Genomic DNA, 13,266 nt, shown 5'->3' with positions numbered 1-13,266 from the left:
CTCTCCACAAGAGAGCAGAAGGTTTTAAACCAAAAGAAGTCAGGTTCTTTTGCTTTTATCTTCTGTTTAAGCTCTCCTAGATTAGCGGTTCTCAAAGTGGAGGGCATGAGACGCCTAACAGAGTGTAGCAAGAGGATTTTCAAAATCAACATGTGACTCCTGAGGTGTACCAAAAGGGACAAATGACAATATCAATGGCCCATGAAATAAAGAGATATCCTAATAAATAATAAAGAGTAACGTTAATTGATCATTAACTAATTACATTTACCATTATATCATAAAATGTGTAGTAAAATAATAGAAATTTCACTCTACATTTTCAAAAATAATGTGTATTTTTTGGGGTTGCCAATCTCTGGCACTGTGGAAGTGGTTGGAAACTCCTGGATGACTTCAACCATTACCATAAAGTAATATGATTCTTTTTCCTTTTTCTTACTTAAAACAATAGTTTCTACCTCCAGCAGGAACTGCAAACTTAAAAAAAGAAAACTGAATCTGCAAGTAAAAGCGTCTAGGAAAGGTCCTTTGTTGAAGTATTACAGTTTCTATAGATTCACTGTGGCTAATCTAAAATAGCACAATATTGTCATAATCAGAGGGAATATTTTTATTTTTGAAAAGCTTTAACATGTTCTAGTTAGCAACAATTTATACATTACCTCTTGAAGATTTTTACAGATAAAACCCATACAAAATCATTGGTGAAGTCAAATTAAGTCTCACTTTAAGGTTACATTAATGCAAGAGATATTCTGATAACTTGGAGAACCAAATACACGCTACTTGCACAGAAAAGCCAGCATTTCCAATTATCATTCAGTCAGCTTATTAGATACAAGTTTTCCATCAGCCAGTCATTGTGGATCTTCTTGTTTTCATTTCTAATCAACTTAAAAATGTATCAAAATAAAGCTGGTCTAATTTCTACATGATTTATGTCTAATTGCTTGGGGTCTAAACTCACAGCAATAATGATCATGAGTTAAAGCCCTGCTGGGAACTTTCTATGTGGAGTTTATCTGTTCTTCCTATGCATCTGTGATCCTAATGTACCTAAAAAGAGTGAGCATAGTAGTTGTCCATCAGGCAACAGACGTGTTGCCGGTTTCATCCTCTATGTTTTTAAACATCCTATAGAAATGACTGAAAACAAATTCCTGAGTTGTCCCCTACTCTTCTTTTTCATCAGGGTTGTCTCTCCATATGCAGTAACGGATGGCAGTGGTGTAACACATCCAAGCAAGATATGGTGCTAAGAGCAGAGAGGCGGTGCGATTAATGGGATACCAAGACAGCATGGTAGCTCCAATTGCCCCATCCAGAAGCACAATCTCAAGAAAACCCTAAAATAATAAGAGAAAAGGCTAATATTAGACAATCCGGAATTATGAAATTCAAATCTGATATTTAAAAATAACTCAAATCGACATTTATGTTTTAAACATACCCATTTTTGACTGTGTGCACTGAAAAAAAGAGGAACCGATGCCCAGTTCAGAGCTAGCTGCAGCCCATAAAGTCCCATTGGAGCCACAGCATCCTCAGTAAAACCTCCAAGCTCTTTCCAGATCAGGTAGGAACCATACCTGTATGAAAAAAGATGAATGAACATGAATCTATTATTCCTGATTATTAACCCTTAATCCTGCCTTTCTTATAAGCATTTTCTTTCTATGAATAAGAATGAGTGCAAGAAAGAAAGGATTTTTATTCCTTAAAAATGGTGCATTTCCCAGAGCACACACGGAAAGCGTGCACAGCTGTCCCTGCAAACAGTCTCACTGTACAATTATTAACTTTATTAACACTAAAATCCCTGATATCTGTCAAGTGAAAAGTGCTCCAATATAATATTTTTGGTGTTACTGTTAATTACTGTTGAAAAGCAAAATAAAAAAAATATTAATAAAGATAAAGAATGGTTAAATCTTTTGGCTTTGTTTAAATAATCTTTTATTTCTTTTCATCTAGAATAATAGTGTAGTATTTATATCTGCCTAAAATACATGATGTCTCAAAAATAAATATATAAATAATAATGATAAATGTTGTTTCATATATTTAGATATGTTACCACACTAAGGAAAAGTTCTAAGTATATAAAGTTTGTCATTCTTTATCAGTCATGCATTCAAACTAAACATCAGTTAACTTAAGTGGGTTTGAAGATCCACTGACTAACAGTTTGCAGCTGAATATATTTTAGAATCTATCTGTTTTTAGTGCATTGGGGATGCATGATTAAAGATGTAAACATATTTTAAATACAATAGGAGGTGAAATATAGCTATAAATAGTACGTTTTTTTTTTTTCCATAAGGCCATTTACGGCCTTGTATTTTTTGCTCCTACCTAAAAAGTTAAAAATAACCTCTGCGCCAGGATGTTAATGGGCTCATAAAATCATTCAGGTTCACTGAGAACTGATAAGGTATCATTTAGTGCTGTAGTTTTTCAGTCTAGTTTTTTAAACATTACCTCAGTTGTGTGCAAAAGTACACCTCTGAAAATGGATTGCGGCCATAATGTGTAACCAGTAGTCTAGTTGTAAAAAAGAAGGGGGATGGTGGAATATTTAATTTTTTGGAAGCACACACAGCCTAACTAATACAGTCTATTAACCTAAAGCAATATGCATGGTTTGGTTGTTACATGTCAGGTACGCCGGTCATTGACCTTGACCAAGGCACCTTACAGTAGAACTGCAGTCAGTCAGTCCCTGGACTGGCAAGGTTATCACTGCCCCTACATAGTTAGGGACAAATGCAGAGGGAAAATTTCCCATTGGGATCAGCTTCATAGTCATGGTAGGCCACTTGTTAGATTTTATTTATTTTCCTCAGCCTAATCGTACGCCCACAAACTGCCAAATGTTGAAAGGGCAATATTATTGCCATTACCAATAATATATAGTAGAAATGTTGCACATTCAGAGATAAAATGTCACAGGGGACTGGATGGGGGATGGTGCCATCCCTCCTGGACTCTAGTACTGTGTGTAAAACTTACCCCATCCCTGTGTACAGACTAGTCCAAACCACAGGGAACACTGCATTCGGTGGGCACCATGAGGGCTTCTTCAGGTTTGCATACCAGGTATAGACCTCCTTGCGCCTGATGAACCCACCGAGTATCCCCCCCACATGGGGAAGGGCTGTAAACCCAATCATTTGCAGTGACATGGTCTGAAACGAGAAAAGTTTCAAGTGATCAGTGACTCCAGCAAAGCCTTAATGCAGTAACTATACAGCGCTGTGAAAAGTAGTAACCTCCAGACAAACCTCTTCTGTTTTAACTTTCTTGTCCCATTTAGATGTTTCACATATGATGCATTCCACAACTAGTTTTCAAAGGTATTATCTAGTTAATAAGCAGATTAGTACAATCCAAACTAATCTGGCCCAGTTAAAAAAAACAAAAAAAAAACAACAACTAATCAATAGAACAATAATTTGATTATTTAGATTAATCATATTAAAATAATCTGACATTAAAGCCATGTTGTGTTTTCATCTTTCATGGTTTTGGAGATACATATGTTCTCCAGGTTAGTTTCCTCATTTCTCTGCCCTACTACTGTAATGAATTTGTATGAGCGAAGTTCATCGGCTGAGGTCAGCTGGCGTGGCTGCATTTTTCCGACTGCTAGTTTACTAGACACAAGTGGTAGGAGGTATGGAAGAGAGCAGGGAGTTTGCATAGTTTGTTCTGTGTGTGTGTGTGTATGTGTGGCCCAGTGACAAACCCATCAACCCACAGTTCAGTACCACACCTACCATTCAATGGCTGCTGAATAGACAGTGATGGATGTTTTAGTTTTATACTACTAATTTCTGTGTGAAAACACCTTTAAATCTGGCTGATATCAATAATCACTACATATATTATTAATAATAATAATAATAATAAAAAAGCAAAAGCAGAGTTGAGAGGGTTAGGGTTATCTTTCCTTTTTGTGTAATGGAATATAACACCTGACAATATAATAAAGGCTGCATAAAATATAAATATGAACAATGTTAATCACTGAACTGCCACTTTTTAACATCTGATGGCTTTTTTTTATTTTTTATTATTTTTTATTTTTTATAATTCTACATTATAAAGCCAGACTATGGAAATTACCCTGTGATCAGATTCACCATCATCATCAAAGTAAGATTTATTTTTTTTAGAAAACATTATTCAAATAAAACATTTTGCTATAATTTGTCTCATAAATCAACTAAAAAGTTTCTTACCGTCAGCCTGTTTGTAACAAAGCAACACGCAGCGTCTCTCTCAGCTGTATGGCTTCTGGACGTTAAAGGTATATCTGACGCTCCCAGTCTCTAAAGAATGTAAACAAGGTTACATCAACACGCTCTGTTCAACTATTGGCTGAAAGCCTAAAATCCAGTTGAAGGTTAATAGATAAATTGAGTAACGCGTAAACTGGCCATGGGTCAAACAACCCATAATACCTTTGTTTCCTGTTTAGCCAGTTTTTTTGTTTTTTTTTTTTTGTTTGATTTTTGCTGAGATTACAAAACTTTTCAGATAGTTCCCTCCTCCCTGCTAGCCAGACAGGTTGTGTGCTGCGTTCACGGTACCCTGAAAATCACAGTACAAATCTGTGATTACATGCTGTGGAAATGAAACGGTAGGGGTTTCCCTTTTTTCTCTCTCTTTTTTTTCTTTCTTTTTTTTGAAATACCCCCTGCAGTTTGCTTATTGCCGTAGAATAGTTGATCTGGATAATGTTCTTTGATTTCTCTGAATTTAACAACCTTTTTCTAATGAAATTGAAGAATATGGGAGCAATATTATAGAAGCAAATCGTTACCATATTTCAAATGAAAAAGCATTTTCAGAAATGCTTTTTTATTTTAAGAATGTGGCTGCATTGTTTGACTCATAAATTAAATTAGTAATCAATAATCCTGTTTGCATTTTTATTTTGTTCTTTAACATTGCTCATCCTTTTACTTAATTAAAATGAAAAAGAAAAAGACATTTGAGATTTATTTTTCAAAATGTACCCAAGCAAATACAAAACAAAATTCAATTTGCATTTTCTTCTTTAAGACTGCACATTTTATGCCATAATGTAAAACAACAAAAGATCAAACTTATGACAGTAATTTAGCTCTATAATGTAGTATTTTTTCACCACCTTTTATAGGCATAAAATAGATACACTATAATGCCAATGTTGGATTCTCATTTGGTTTTGTGGACAAGCATTCAAATTTGCCAGGCAGATTTGTTCAATCTGGATGAGTTTATGAAAAAAAAAAACTGATTATTTAATGTGCAGGGTTCTAACTAAAGAAAAAGATGGGCCATTTAGTGCTTTCCGTTGGATTCGAAAACCAGGGGAAACCCAGTTTAAGAATTTGAAGCACTTTTTGTATGATTAAACAAAATGAAAAGGTGTTTACTTATCCATGGGTTTTATTAAAATCTTTCAATAGAACTCATAAAAAAATCCCAAACTTTAACGATCAAACAATGGATGGAAGGTTGGAATTTCAATATAATCAATTTTGAAAAGACCTTAGTTTCCAAAATGTTTTATTCTATCTTTTAAACAATGAAATACGGCATAAAGAGAACAGAAACATCTGTAATTACTTTATTTTCATCTTTATCCAAATCAGGAAACATTTTTGAATTATACGCTATGCTTTGTGTAGGAACATTTGGTACCTTTCTATGGCCTAAAGTTGGGATTTTTATATTAGGCCTTACAGAAGTATTCTCACTCCTTGAACCTTTTAACTTTTTTGTTACCTTACAACCACAAAATGAAAGAAACTTTTTGCATTTTGTTCTGTGATTGTTCTGTCTTTAGCTCTATCATATTAACTGATCAGTTTCTTTGTTCCTATGCTTCCCCACAGCATGATTCTGTCACTTTATTTCTCATTGGGGATGGGGTGTTCTGAAAATACCAGTTTTGTGGTATAAAGAATAATTAGTATCAACAAAATCCTAATGGGAGCCTGCTGGCTGCTTTTCTGTTGTGCTCTTTGTCCGAGCTGTCAGTGTAGACATGGACAGGTCTTGAACAGGAAAGGCTACAGGCCTATGTTTAAAGGAATAGTACACCCAAAACATGATTAGCCTTCATTTTCTACTCACCCCCATGCTGAACATCACCCTGGAGTACTTTTATGATATCTCAAATGCATCTGGAGATCTGGGAGGCTTCTTGCTGTCTGCTGACATTCAAATAATGGAGGTCCATGGTGCCCGAGACAGAAAGGTCCATAAAAGTCCACAAAAAACGTGTCAATATTCCTCCATACTGCTCGTCTAATGTATTCCAAGTGTCCTGAGTGGGTAGCATCCAGAATTTACTCGAAACGAAGTCATTTAGAATGTTTTTAGAGCATAAACAGTAGTGTATAGGATTTCCTGAAAGCACGCGCCTGCGAGTTCACGACGCTACGGAAACCGTGGCAGACCAAACCAGCGCATTCAGCTCGGCAAAGAACTCATGCTCTTCCTCAACACTGAAGTCCTCAGACATTTTTCTTTCGTTGTTTCTTTCTTTGCACAGGTAAACAGCACATTTCTTCTTCTACGCTTGCATTATCGGCAGAGCAGACGCTGAATGCGCACTTTCATCAGGTTTGGTCTGCCGGTGTTGTGCGAAAAAGTGAATGTCTGCGAGAATCTGATTGCGCTCGCGGGAGCGCGCACCGCAGCCCGCTGAGCGATAGCGTAAACCTGCTTTTCTCTGGATTAAACGGTCATGACGTGCAGATACACACAGTTGAATTATAATATAGGCCTAATTAAACTATAATATAGGCCTAATTAAAGATTCGAAAGCTTAACGTTTGTCACATAACGGCAGTTACGTGATAGACATGTTTCTATACTCGGTCTGATTACTTTGTGTAGCCCTGACATTGGAGACTACACTACAATAAATATGATTTACTGGAGGGTTTTCAATAAAGATATGATAAATTTTGCAACGATCCTCGTGACTCTGCATTGTTTTTTATCTGATCTTGCCGTATATAGCACGTGTTTCCCATGTTTCTATGTGTTTTGCAGTTTTCAATCGGTTTTCACCTGTCAAAAATTGATTGAAGGCACAGTATAGTCACTCAAAGGTTATTTCTACCTAAATATGACTAGATTTCCTTCAGGAGATGCATGATTTAAAGATCTGAGCTCACAAAACAGCTTGGAACTCTTTTAAAGGACCATTACAACACAAAATAGCCATTTTTACTTGCAAAAAATGTATTAAAGCCCAAATACTCTCATTCAAAGGGGATATCTGCCCAAATTTGACATGATTTCATTCAGAAGCATCTTATTTTAAATAGAACAAGTCCTTTTTAGGCAAAAATCACCTTTCTTCAACCACATTTGGCCTTTAATCAATTTCTAGCAGGGCGTTTTGACCTCAGCCGACTTGCTAGAAACTGATTAAAGCCCAAATACTCTCATTCAAAGGGGATATCTGCCCAAATATGACTTGATTTCATTCAGAAGCATCTTATTTTAAATAGAACAAGTCCTTTTTAGGCAAAAATCACCTTTCTTCAACCACATTTGGCCTTTAATCAATTTCTAGCAGGGCGTTTTGACCTCAGCCGACTTGCTAGAAACTGATTAAAGCCCAAATACTCTCATTTAAAGGGGATATCTGCCCAAATATGACTTGATTTCATTCAGAAGCATCTTATTTTAAATAGAACAAGTCCTTTTTAGGCAAAAATCACCTTTCTTCAACCACATTTGGCCTTTAATCAATTTCTAGCCAGTGGCACGGGAAGGGGGGTGCTGCGGGGGCTGCAGCCTCCCTCGTCATAGCATCAGCCCCCCATGGTGGGGGGCTTTGGAGTAACATAATATTGTACTTAAAAACATGAAATTATTTATGTATTTATTTTTTAAAAGCCTGTGTTTGATATGGGATTAAAATGATGGGCTGTGTCTAAGATATAAACTAATGATTCATTATTTTTATATTTCATAAAAAACTAGGCTACTCCCCCAGAAGCTTCCGCCACCTCACATTTGTTTAGGCATGGCTAGCAATAGGCAGCAGAAACGTATTTCTGACTATTTCGAGGTAAGAAATGGTTTTAATTCCCCTATACTGCCGCATTTAGCGTTATTTATGTGCCTATTCATCTTAGTCCTGTGGCTGAAGAAGTCTACGCTAGAATAAGGCTGCATATCACTAAATATTATGTCTGTATTAAGCTATTTAGTGATAAAATATGAAATTAGTTAATTTTTTTTTTGTGTGTTTTTTGTTTCAGATATGAAATTATTCCCCATATCCATAGTCGAATGGACTTTCAAGACGTTCAATGCTCAGTTTAGGATATATTTAGGCCATGTTTTATTCAAGTATTCCTGATCCTGTTGATTGGGAGCTGTTGTTTGTTTTGAATGATTAAAAGAGAAGAAATAAAGTTTAAAATGTTTATGCTTTGTTCCGATGCATTTTAAATGGCAGTTTTTGGCGACAAATGTAGGCCTACAATATTATGTTAAAAACGTCAGCCACAGCCCTCAACATAATGACGTCATGTGTTTTCCAACCCAGCCATCAGTCCCCCTCGCTTGAAACAGCTTCCAGCGCGCCTGTTTCTAGCAGGGCGTTTTGACCTCAGCCGACTTGCTAGAAACTGATTAAAGCCCAAATACTCTCATTTAAAGGGGATATCTGCCCAAATATGACTTGATTTCATTCAGAAGCATCTTATTTTAAATAGAACAAGTCCTTTTTAGGCAAAAATCACCTTTCTTCAACCACATTTGGCCTTTAATCAATTTCTAGCAGGGCGTTTTGACCTCAGCCGACTTGCTAGAAACTGATTAAAGCCCAAATACTCTCATTTAAAGGGGATATCTGCCCAAATATGACTTGATTTCATTCAGAAGCATCTTATTTTAAATAGAACAAGTCCTTTTTAGGCAAAAATCACCTTTCTTCAACCACATTTGGCCTTTAATCAATTTCTAGCAGGGCGTTTTGACCTCAGCCGACTTGCTAGAAACTGATTAAAGCCCAAATACTCTCATTCAAAGGGGATATCTGCCCAAATATGACTTGATTTCATTCAGAAGCATCTTATTTTAAATAGAACAAGTCCTTTTTAGGCAAAAATCACCTTTCTTCAACCACATTTGGCCTTTAATCAATTTCTAGCAGGGCGTTTTGACCTCAGCCGACTTGCTAGAAACTGATTAAAGCCCAAATACTCTCATTCAAAGGGGATATCTGCCCAAATATGACTTGATTTCATTCAGAAGCATCTTATTTTAAATAGAACAAGTCCTTTTTAGGCAAAAATCACCTTTCTTCAACCACATTTGGCCTTTAATCAATTTCTAGCAGGGCGTTTTGACCTCAGCCGACTTGCTAGAAACTGATTAAAGCCCAAATACTCTCATTTAAAGGGGATATCTGCCCAAATATGACTTGATTTCATTCAGAACCTCCATAATATAAAGATCTGAGCTCACAAAATAGCTTGGAACTCTTTACCACACTAAAAAGCCATTTTGACTTGCAAAATCGCTTTTTCTTATATGATTTCATAAAGAAATGCTGGGTTTCAAATTACCCAGGAATGGCATGAAATCAAGAAGTTGTTCAATCTCTTAAAAATACTACATTACTGTCATAGAAATACCAAGAAAAAAAAGTCACTTCACAAGTGTTGGTGCAAAATAATTGTATTTCTTTTAATCTAAAGAGATTTATACAGACAAAAGCATGAACATGAAACAGGAAAATTTGAAAAACACACAAAGATATAACTATTTACATAACAATAGCAACACATGCTACTGGCAGGCCGCACAAATATATTCCTTTCGGCCTCTGTATTTGGCACAGCTTTTGTGGAACCACCGTGGGCAGAATTCACATCCAATCTGAATTTGGCAACAGGAAAAAAAGTGATTAAATTCTAGGCAATTATGACAAACACCAAAACATGTTTATTTTGTTTTCCTTACATATGGACATTTGAATATATAGTCTTTTTTTAATCTAAGACAGACTGAAGGACAGGTAAAGAACAGTTACCCAATGAGTGATCCCATCCTGCTCCCCACACAGATGGCACAAGTTACTCAAGTCATCTGCAAAAACAAGGAACATGATTTATTTTCCTTCAACTGTGAGCAATGTTTGTCAGAATAAATTATAACAAAAAAACAAAAACCACCGGTGTTTTCCAAAATGGAAACGGCAATGTGTTCTCGGATAGAGTTCACGCCAGATGTTGAGTTATCGAACTCAAGGGGTAATCCACCCAAGATGCACTCTGCAAACTGTAAATATGAGGTGGAAGAACAGATTTATCATGTGAAATGGTACTCTTACAAGTAGTGTTACTATAAACAACCCAATAAAGCATTTTTTACAAATAAAACCACTGCAAGAGCTGGAAATACAGAGATAAACTAAACTGGGGAAAAACAAAAACCAGAACTACAAAGAACAAAAGTTAAATGGATGAGACTGTAGAACAAACCAGTGGGAACACAGGACCAGGAGAGTCAAAGGAGGAGGACACAGAAGAGCCAAGAAAACTTACAGGACACGACACAAACATAACGCAGAGGAACCAATGGCCAGGGAAAGTAAACATTAATTCGAATGAGGATCTGACAAGGAGTGAATGAACCAGAGAGCTTATATAGAGGAGGAGAGACAACAGGAAGATGGGAAACACTTGAAGAACAAAACAGTGAACCAAATCTGAGATATCAAAATAAAAACACTCAAGGAAAGTCTTTGAACCCAGAACAGAGACAGAACACAAGACATAGGACACGACAAGATGTCTCATAAATGTTCCTGGATTGTAAACATTTAATAACAACAGCCAGTGTGGGGATTAACGATTGAATTATTATTTTTTTGGATGAACCTAGAAGTTTAAAATGACTGCAGCATAATCTAAATTTAATTATAATCCTAACATAAAGCTTAATCATGCTGTGATATGTACCTTCAATGCATAAGCACCACAAGATATAGCATCATGTTGCAGTGGGTGAGACCTCGTCTCACATGCCCATCTGGACACGTTCAGTCCCCTGTGTCTCATGAATGATCTAAAAAACAAAAATGCATGTTGTCTATATATGCAATACAAATCAGTCAGGCCTTACTTTTAAGAATTGAATAGTTAAAATGTTCACTGCATTGAAGTAATGTAAAACAAAATTCCTTACTGTTTCCAATCGCATTTCTTATTGAAAAAACACAAAGATGTAGAATGAAGAAGTAAAAACTGGATTTCCAAGGAAAGGAGATAACTTAGACTTGTCAGTGAAGAGTTTTGTAAAACCAGAATAATTTTTTAGCATAGTACAGGGAATAGATATCTGTATAACCAACAGTTATTACCTTTATGCTTTGAAATTGAGATAGAAAAATTAGGATATAATGAGGACTTTGAGAAAAAGACTTATCACAGCTGAAATGGACGATTAAAAATTATGGGATGATCACAGCCTAGGAAAAGTCTATTAACCTATGTAGCGGTAGATAAATCTAAACCTGTTTACAGGCCTATCATTTTTTCAAAATGTGAAAATCTTTTTCTTTGAGTTTCTAACCTCCCCAGCTAAGACTTTCCCCATTGTAAATATAAACCTGTCTAAGTTTTATGTTAAAACTTAGACAGGTTTAAAAAAAGAACTACTAAAAAACTACTAAAAAAAGATACTAAACTGTCTTGATAGATTATGCTATATTTGCACATTTAACATCTTTTTATGTAAATATACCTTAAATTCCACAGCGCTGGCCATTAATTACAGCAATTGCTTAATAAATAAAGATGAATTAATACAAAATTACCTTGTAACATCCTTGCAGTGGTTTATTGAGGTTTTTCTTTCACCCAGTGGATCTAGAAAAACAGTTTTTTTGTCTCCTGGCAAGATCACCTAAATATAGTGTAAAAAATTAATAAAGATACTGTAATACTATAGTTATAGTTTTTCAGCAATAAAATGCAGACTGCATCAGTATGTACACACACACAACCATCCACACACATGCATACACTATGTTTAAATATACATACATACATATAAAACCCAATACCATCAAGTCTTAAAAATTTAAAAATAATTACCACCAGCATCCAATGCTGACCCGCATTGACAATGCCCACGATTAACTTGTATAGCTGTGGGACTATCTGTAAGATAATTAAATAAAAAATGCCAGGTGATTAATGCATATTGTGATGTATTAATTTGTACTTTAACCTGAGATCATATTTTTTAATACCTTTACTTTGGGTTTCGGTCCATCCCAAATCGGGTCATTTCAAAAGTGTCCACGGCACATGCCCTGTCTGCGTTGTTGTCATTATATTTTTTAATAAGCAGGGACAGATATGCATTGATAACCTGAAATTTAAAATGAAAGGTTCAAAAACATATTTAGAATTAACAAAGATAATGCAAATTTTGTGTGCCTGACTAAAAAGTATATTCAATACATGAACCTTTTCCAGAAAAAAGAATGTTACCACCTCACCTCGCTTTCCAGTTCTCTTTGTGGTCCAGTATTGAATATGTCCCGAAAGAACACTTTGAAGGGCCCAATTTTGGAGAGGAGAACATATGGTTTTTCCCCTCCCATGCGTCCTTCACATCTATAAAAATCATTTTCAAAGTTGTAGGAATGACATTCTGCAAGGACTGAAATACACTTCAGATTAGGGGTGGGTATTGCCAAAGAAGTCACGATTCGATTCGAATCACGATTCACAGGCCACGATGCAATTCTATCACGATGCATCACGATACTTGAATTATTGCGATGCATTGCAATATTTTCTCCTGCATGTTTTGTTTTTGAATGGGTAGGCACAGTATCCTGCGGCCGGAAATGCTTGTGACACAAGGCAGCGTGCGTCAACTCATTTGCAGCGACATCTACTGGACTAGGTTGTATTACACTCGTTTTTGGCTGATGTTCGCCAACCATTCATGCAATTTTATTTATTTTTTTTTAAATTAATAATCGATACTTGGCGTCAAGAATCGATGAAGTAGATCACGAAAATTAGAATCACGATGCATCATCATGACGATTATTTTGCACATCCCTACTTCAGATACAGCATAATCTTGCTCGAATGGAAACCTAGTATAATATTTGTGCTGTTTTTTTTTTTGTTTTTTTTTATATTGTCATAGTATACATTTGTTGACTTGAGGGTTGCATAGATTCAAATTTGGATTATATTGATGGTTATT

At 35.7% G+C, this 13,266-nt stretch overlaps 1 protein-coding gene and 2 long non-coding RNA genes across 4 annotated transcripts; all 3 read right to left on the bottom strand.

Moving 5' to 3' along the window:
- Positions 1-592: 592 nt before the first annotated feature.
- LOC119784389 (translocator protein-like) lies at positions 593-4,504 on the bottom strand. Of its 2 annotated transcripts, none has more exons than XM_038286418.1 (4): positions 4,248-4,504; positions 3,100-3,191; positions 1,454-1,592; positions 593-1,349 (listed from the first exon to the last, which is right to left on the bottom strand). In XM_038286418.1, the coding sequence occupies exons 2-4, from the start codon at positions 3,186-3,188 to the stop codon at positions 1,176-1,178; spliced, it is 402 nt and encodes a 133-aa protein (XP_038142346.1). In that variant the 5' UTR covers positions 3,189-3,191; positions 4,248-4,504; the 3' UTR covers positions 593-1,175. The 2 variants fall into 2 exon arrangements, with proteins under 2 accessions (XP_038142346.1, XP_038142345.1); XM_038286417.1 differs by having other exon boundaries at positions 3,016-3,191; positions 4,248-4,499.
- A 5,183-nt stretch (positions 4,505-9,687) lies between these two features.
- LOC119784383 lies at positions 9,688-10,946 on the bottom strand. Its single transcript, XR_005280923.1, has 3 exons — positions 10,206-10,946; positions 10,064-10,119; positions 9,688-9,909 (listed from the first exon to the last, which is right to left on the bottom strand). It is a non-coding gene; the product is annotated as an uncharacterized LOC119784383 (long non-coding RNA).
- Positions 10,947-10,951: 5 nt separating this feature from the next.
- On the bottom strand, positions 10,952-12,313 carry LOC119784382. Its single transcript, XR_005280922.1, has 4 exons — positions 12,290-12,313; positions 12,132-12,197; positions 11,852-11,940; positions 10,952-11,100 (listed from the first exon to the last, which is right to left on the bottom strand). It is a non-coding gene; the product is annotated as an uncharacterized LOC119784382 (long non-coding RNA).
- Positions 12,314-13,266: the final 953 nt, after the last annotated feature.

This window comes from Cyprinodon tularosa, unplaced genomic scaffold (genome assembly GCF_016077235.1).
Source record: "Cyprinodon tularosa strain WSP-4 unplaced genomic scaffold, ASM1607723v1 ctg224, whole genome shotgun sequence".
NCBI classification, from domain to species: Eukaryota; Metazoa; Chordata; class Actinopteri; order Cyprinodontiformes; family Cyprinodontidae; genus Cyprinodon; species Cyprinodon tularosa.
This window is presented reverse-complemented; position numbering and strand designations above follow the sequence as displayed.

What these genes read in the sequence shown, in the direction of transcription:
- LOC119784389 (XM_038286417.1), bottom strand. Translation starts at nt 3,188, where the DNA reads ATGTCACTGCAAATGATTGGGTTTACAGCCCTTCCCCATGTGGGGGGG. An exon ending in AGTCTGTACACAGGGATGGG is followed by an intron (nt 1,593 to 3,015) that starts GTAAGTTTTACA and finishes TTTTTCATACAG; the next exon opens with GTATGGTTCCTACCTGATCT. An exon ending in GTGCACACAGTCAAAAATGG is followed by an intron (nt 1,350 to 1,453) that starts GTATGTTTAAAA and finishes TTATTATTTTAG; the next exon opens with GGTTTTCTTGAGATTGTGCT.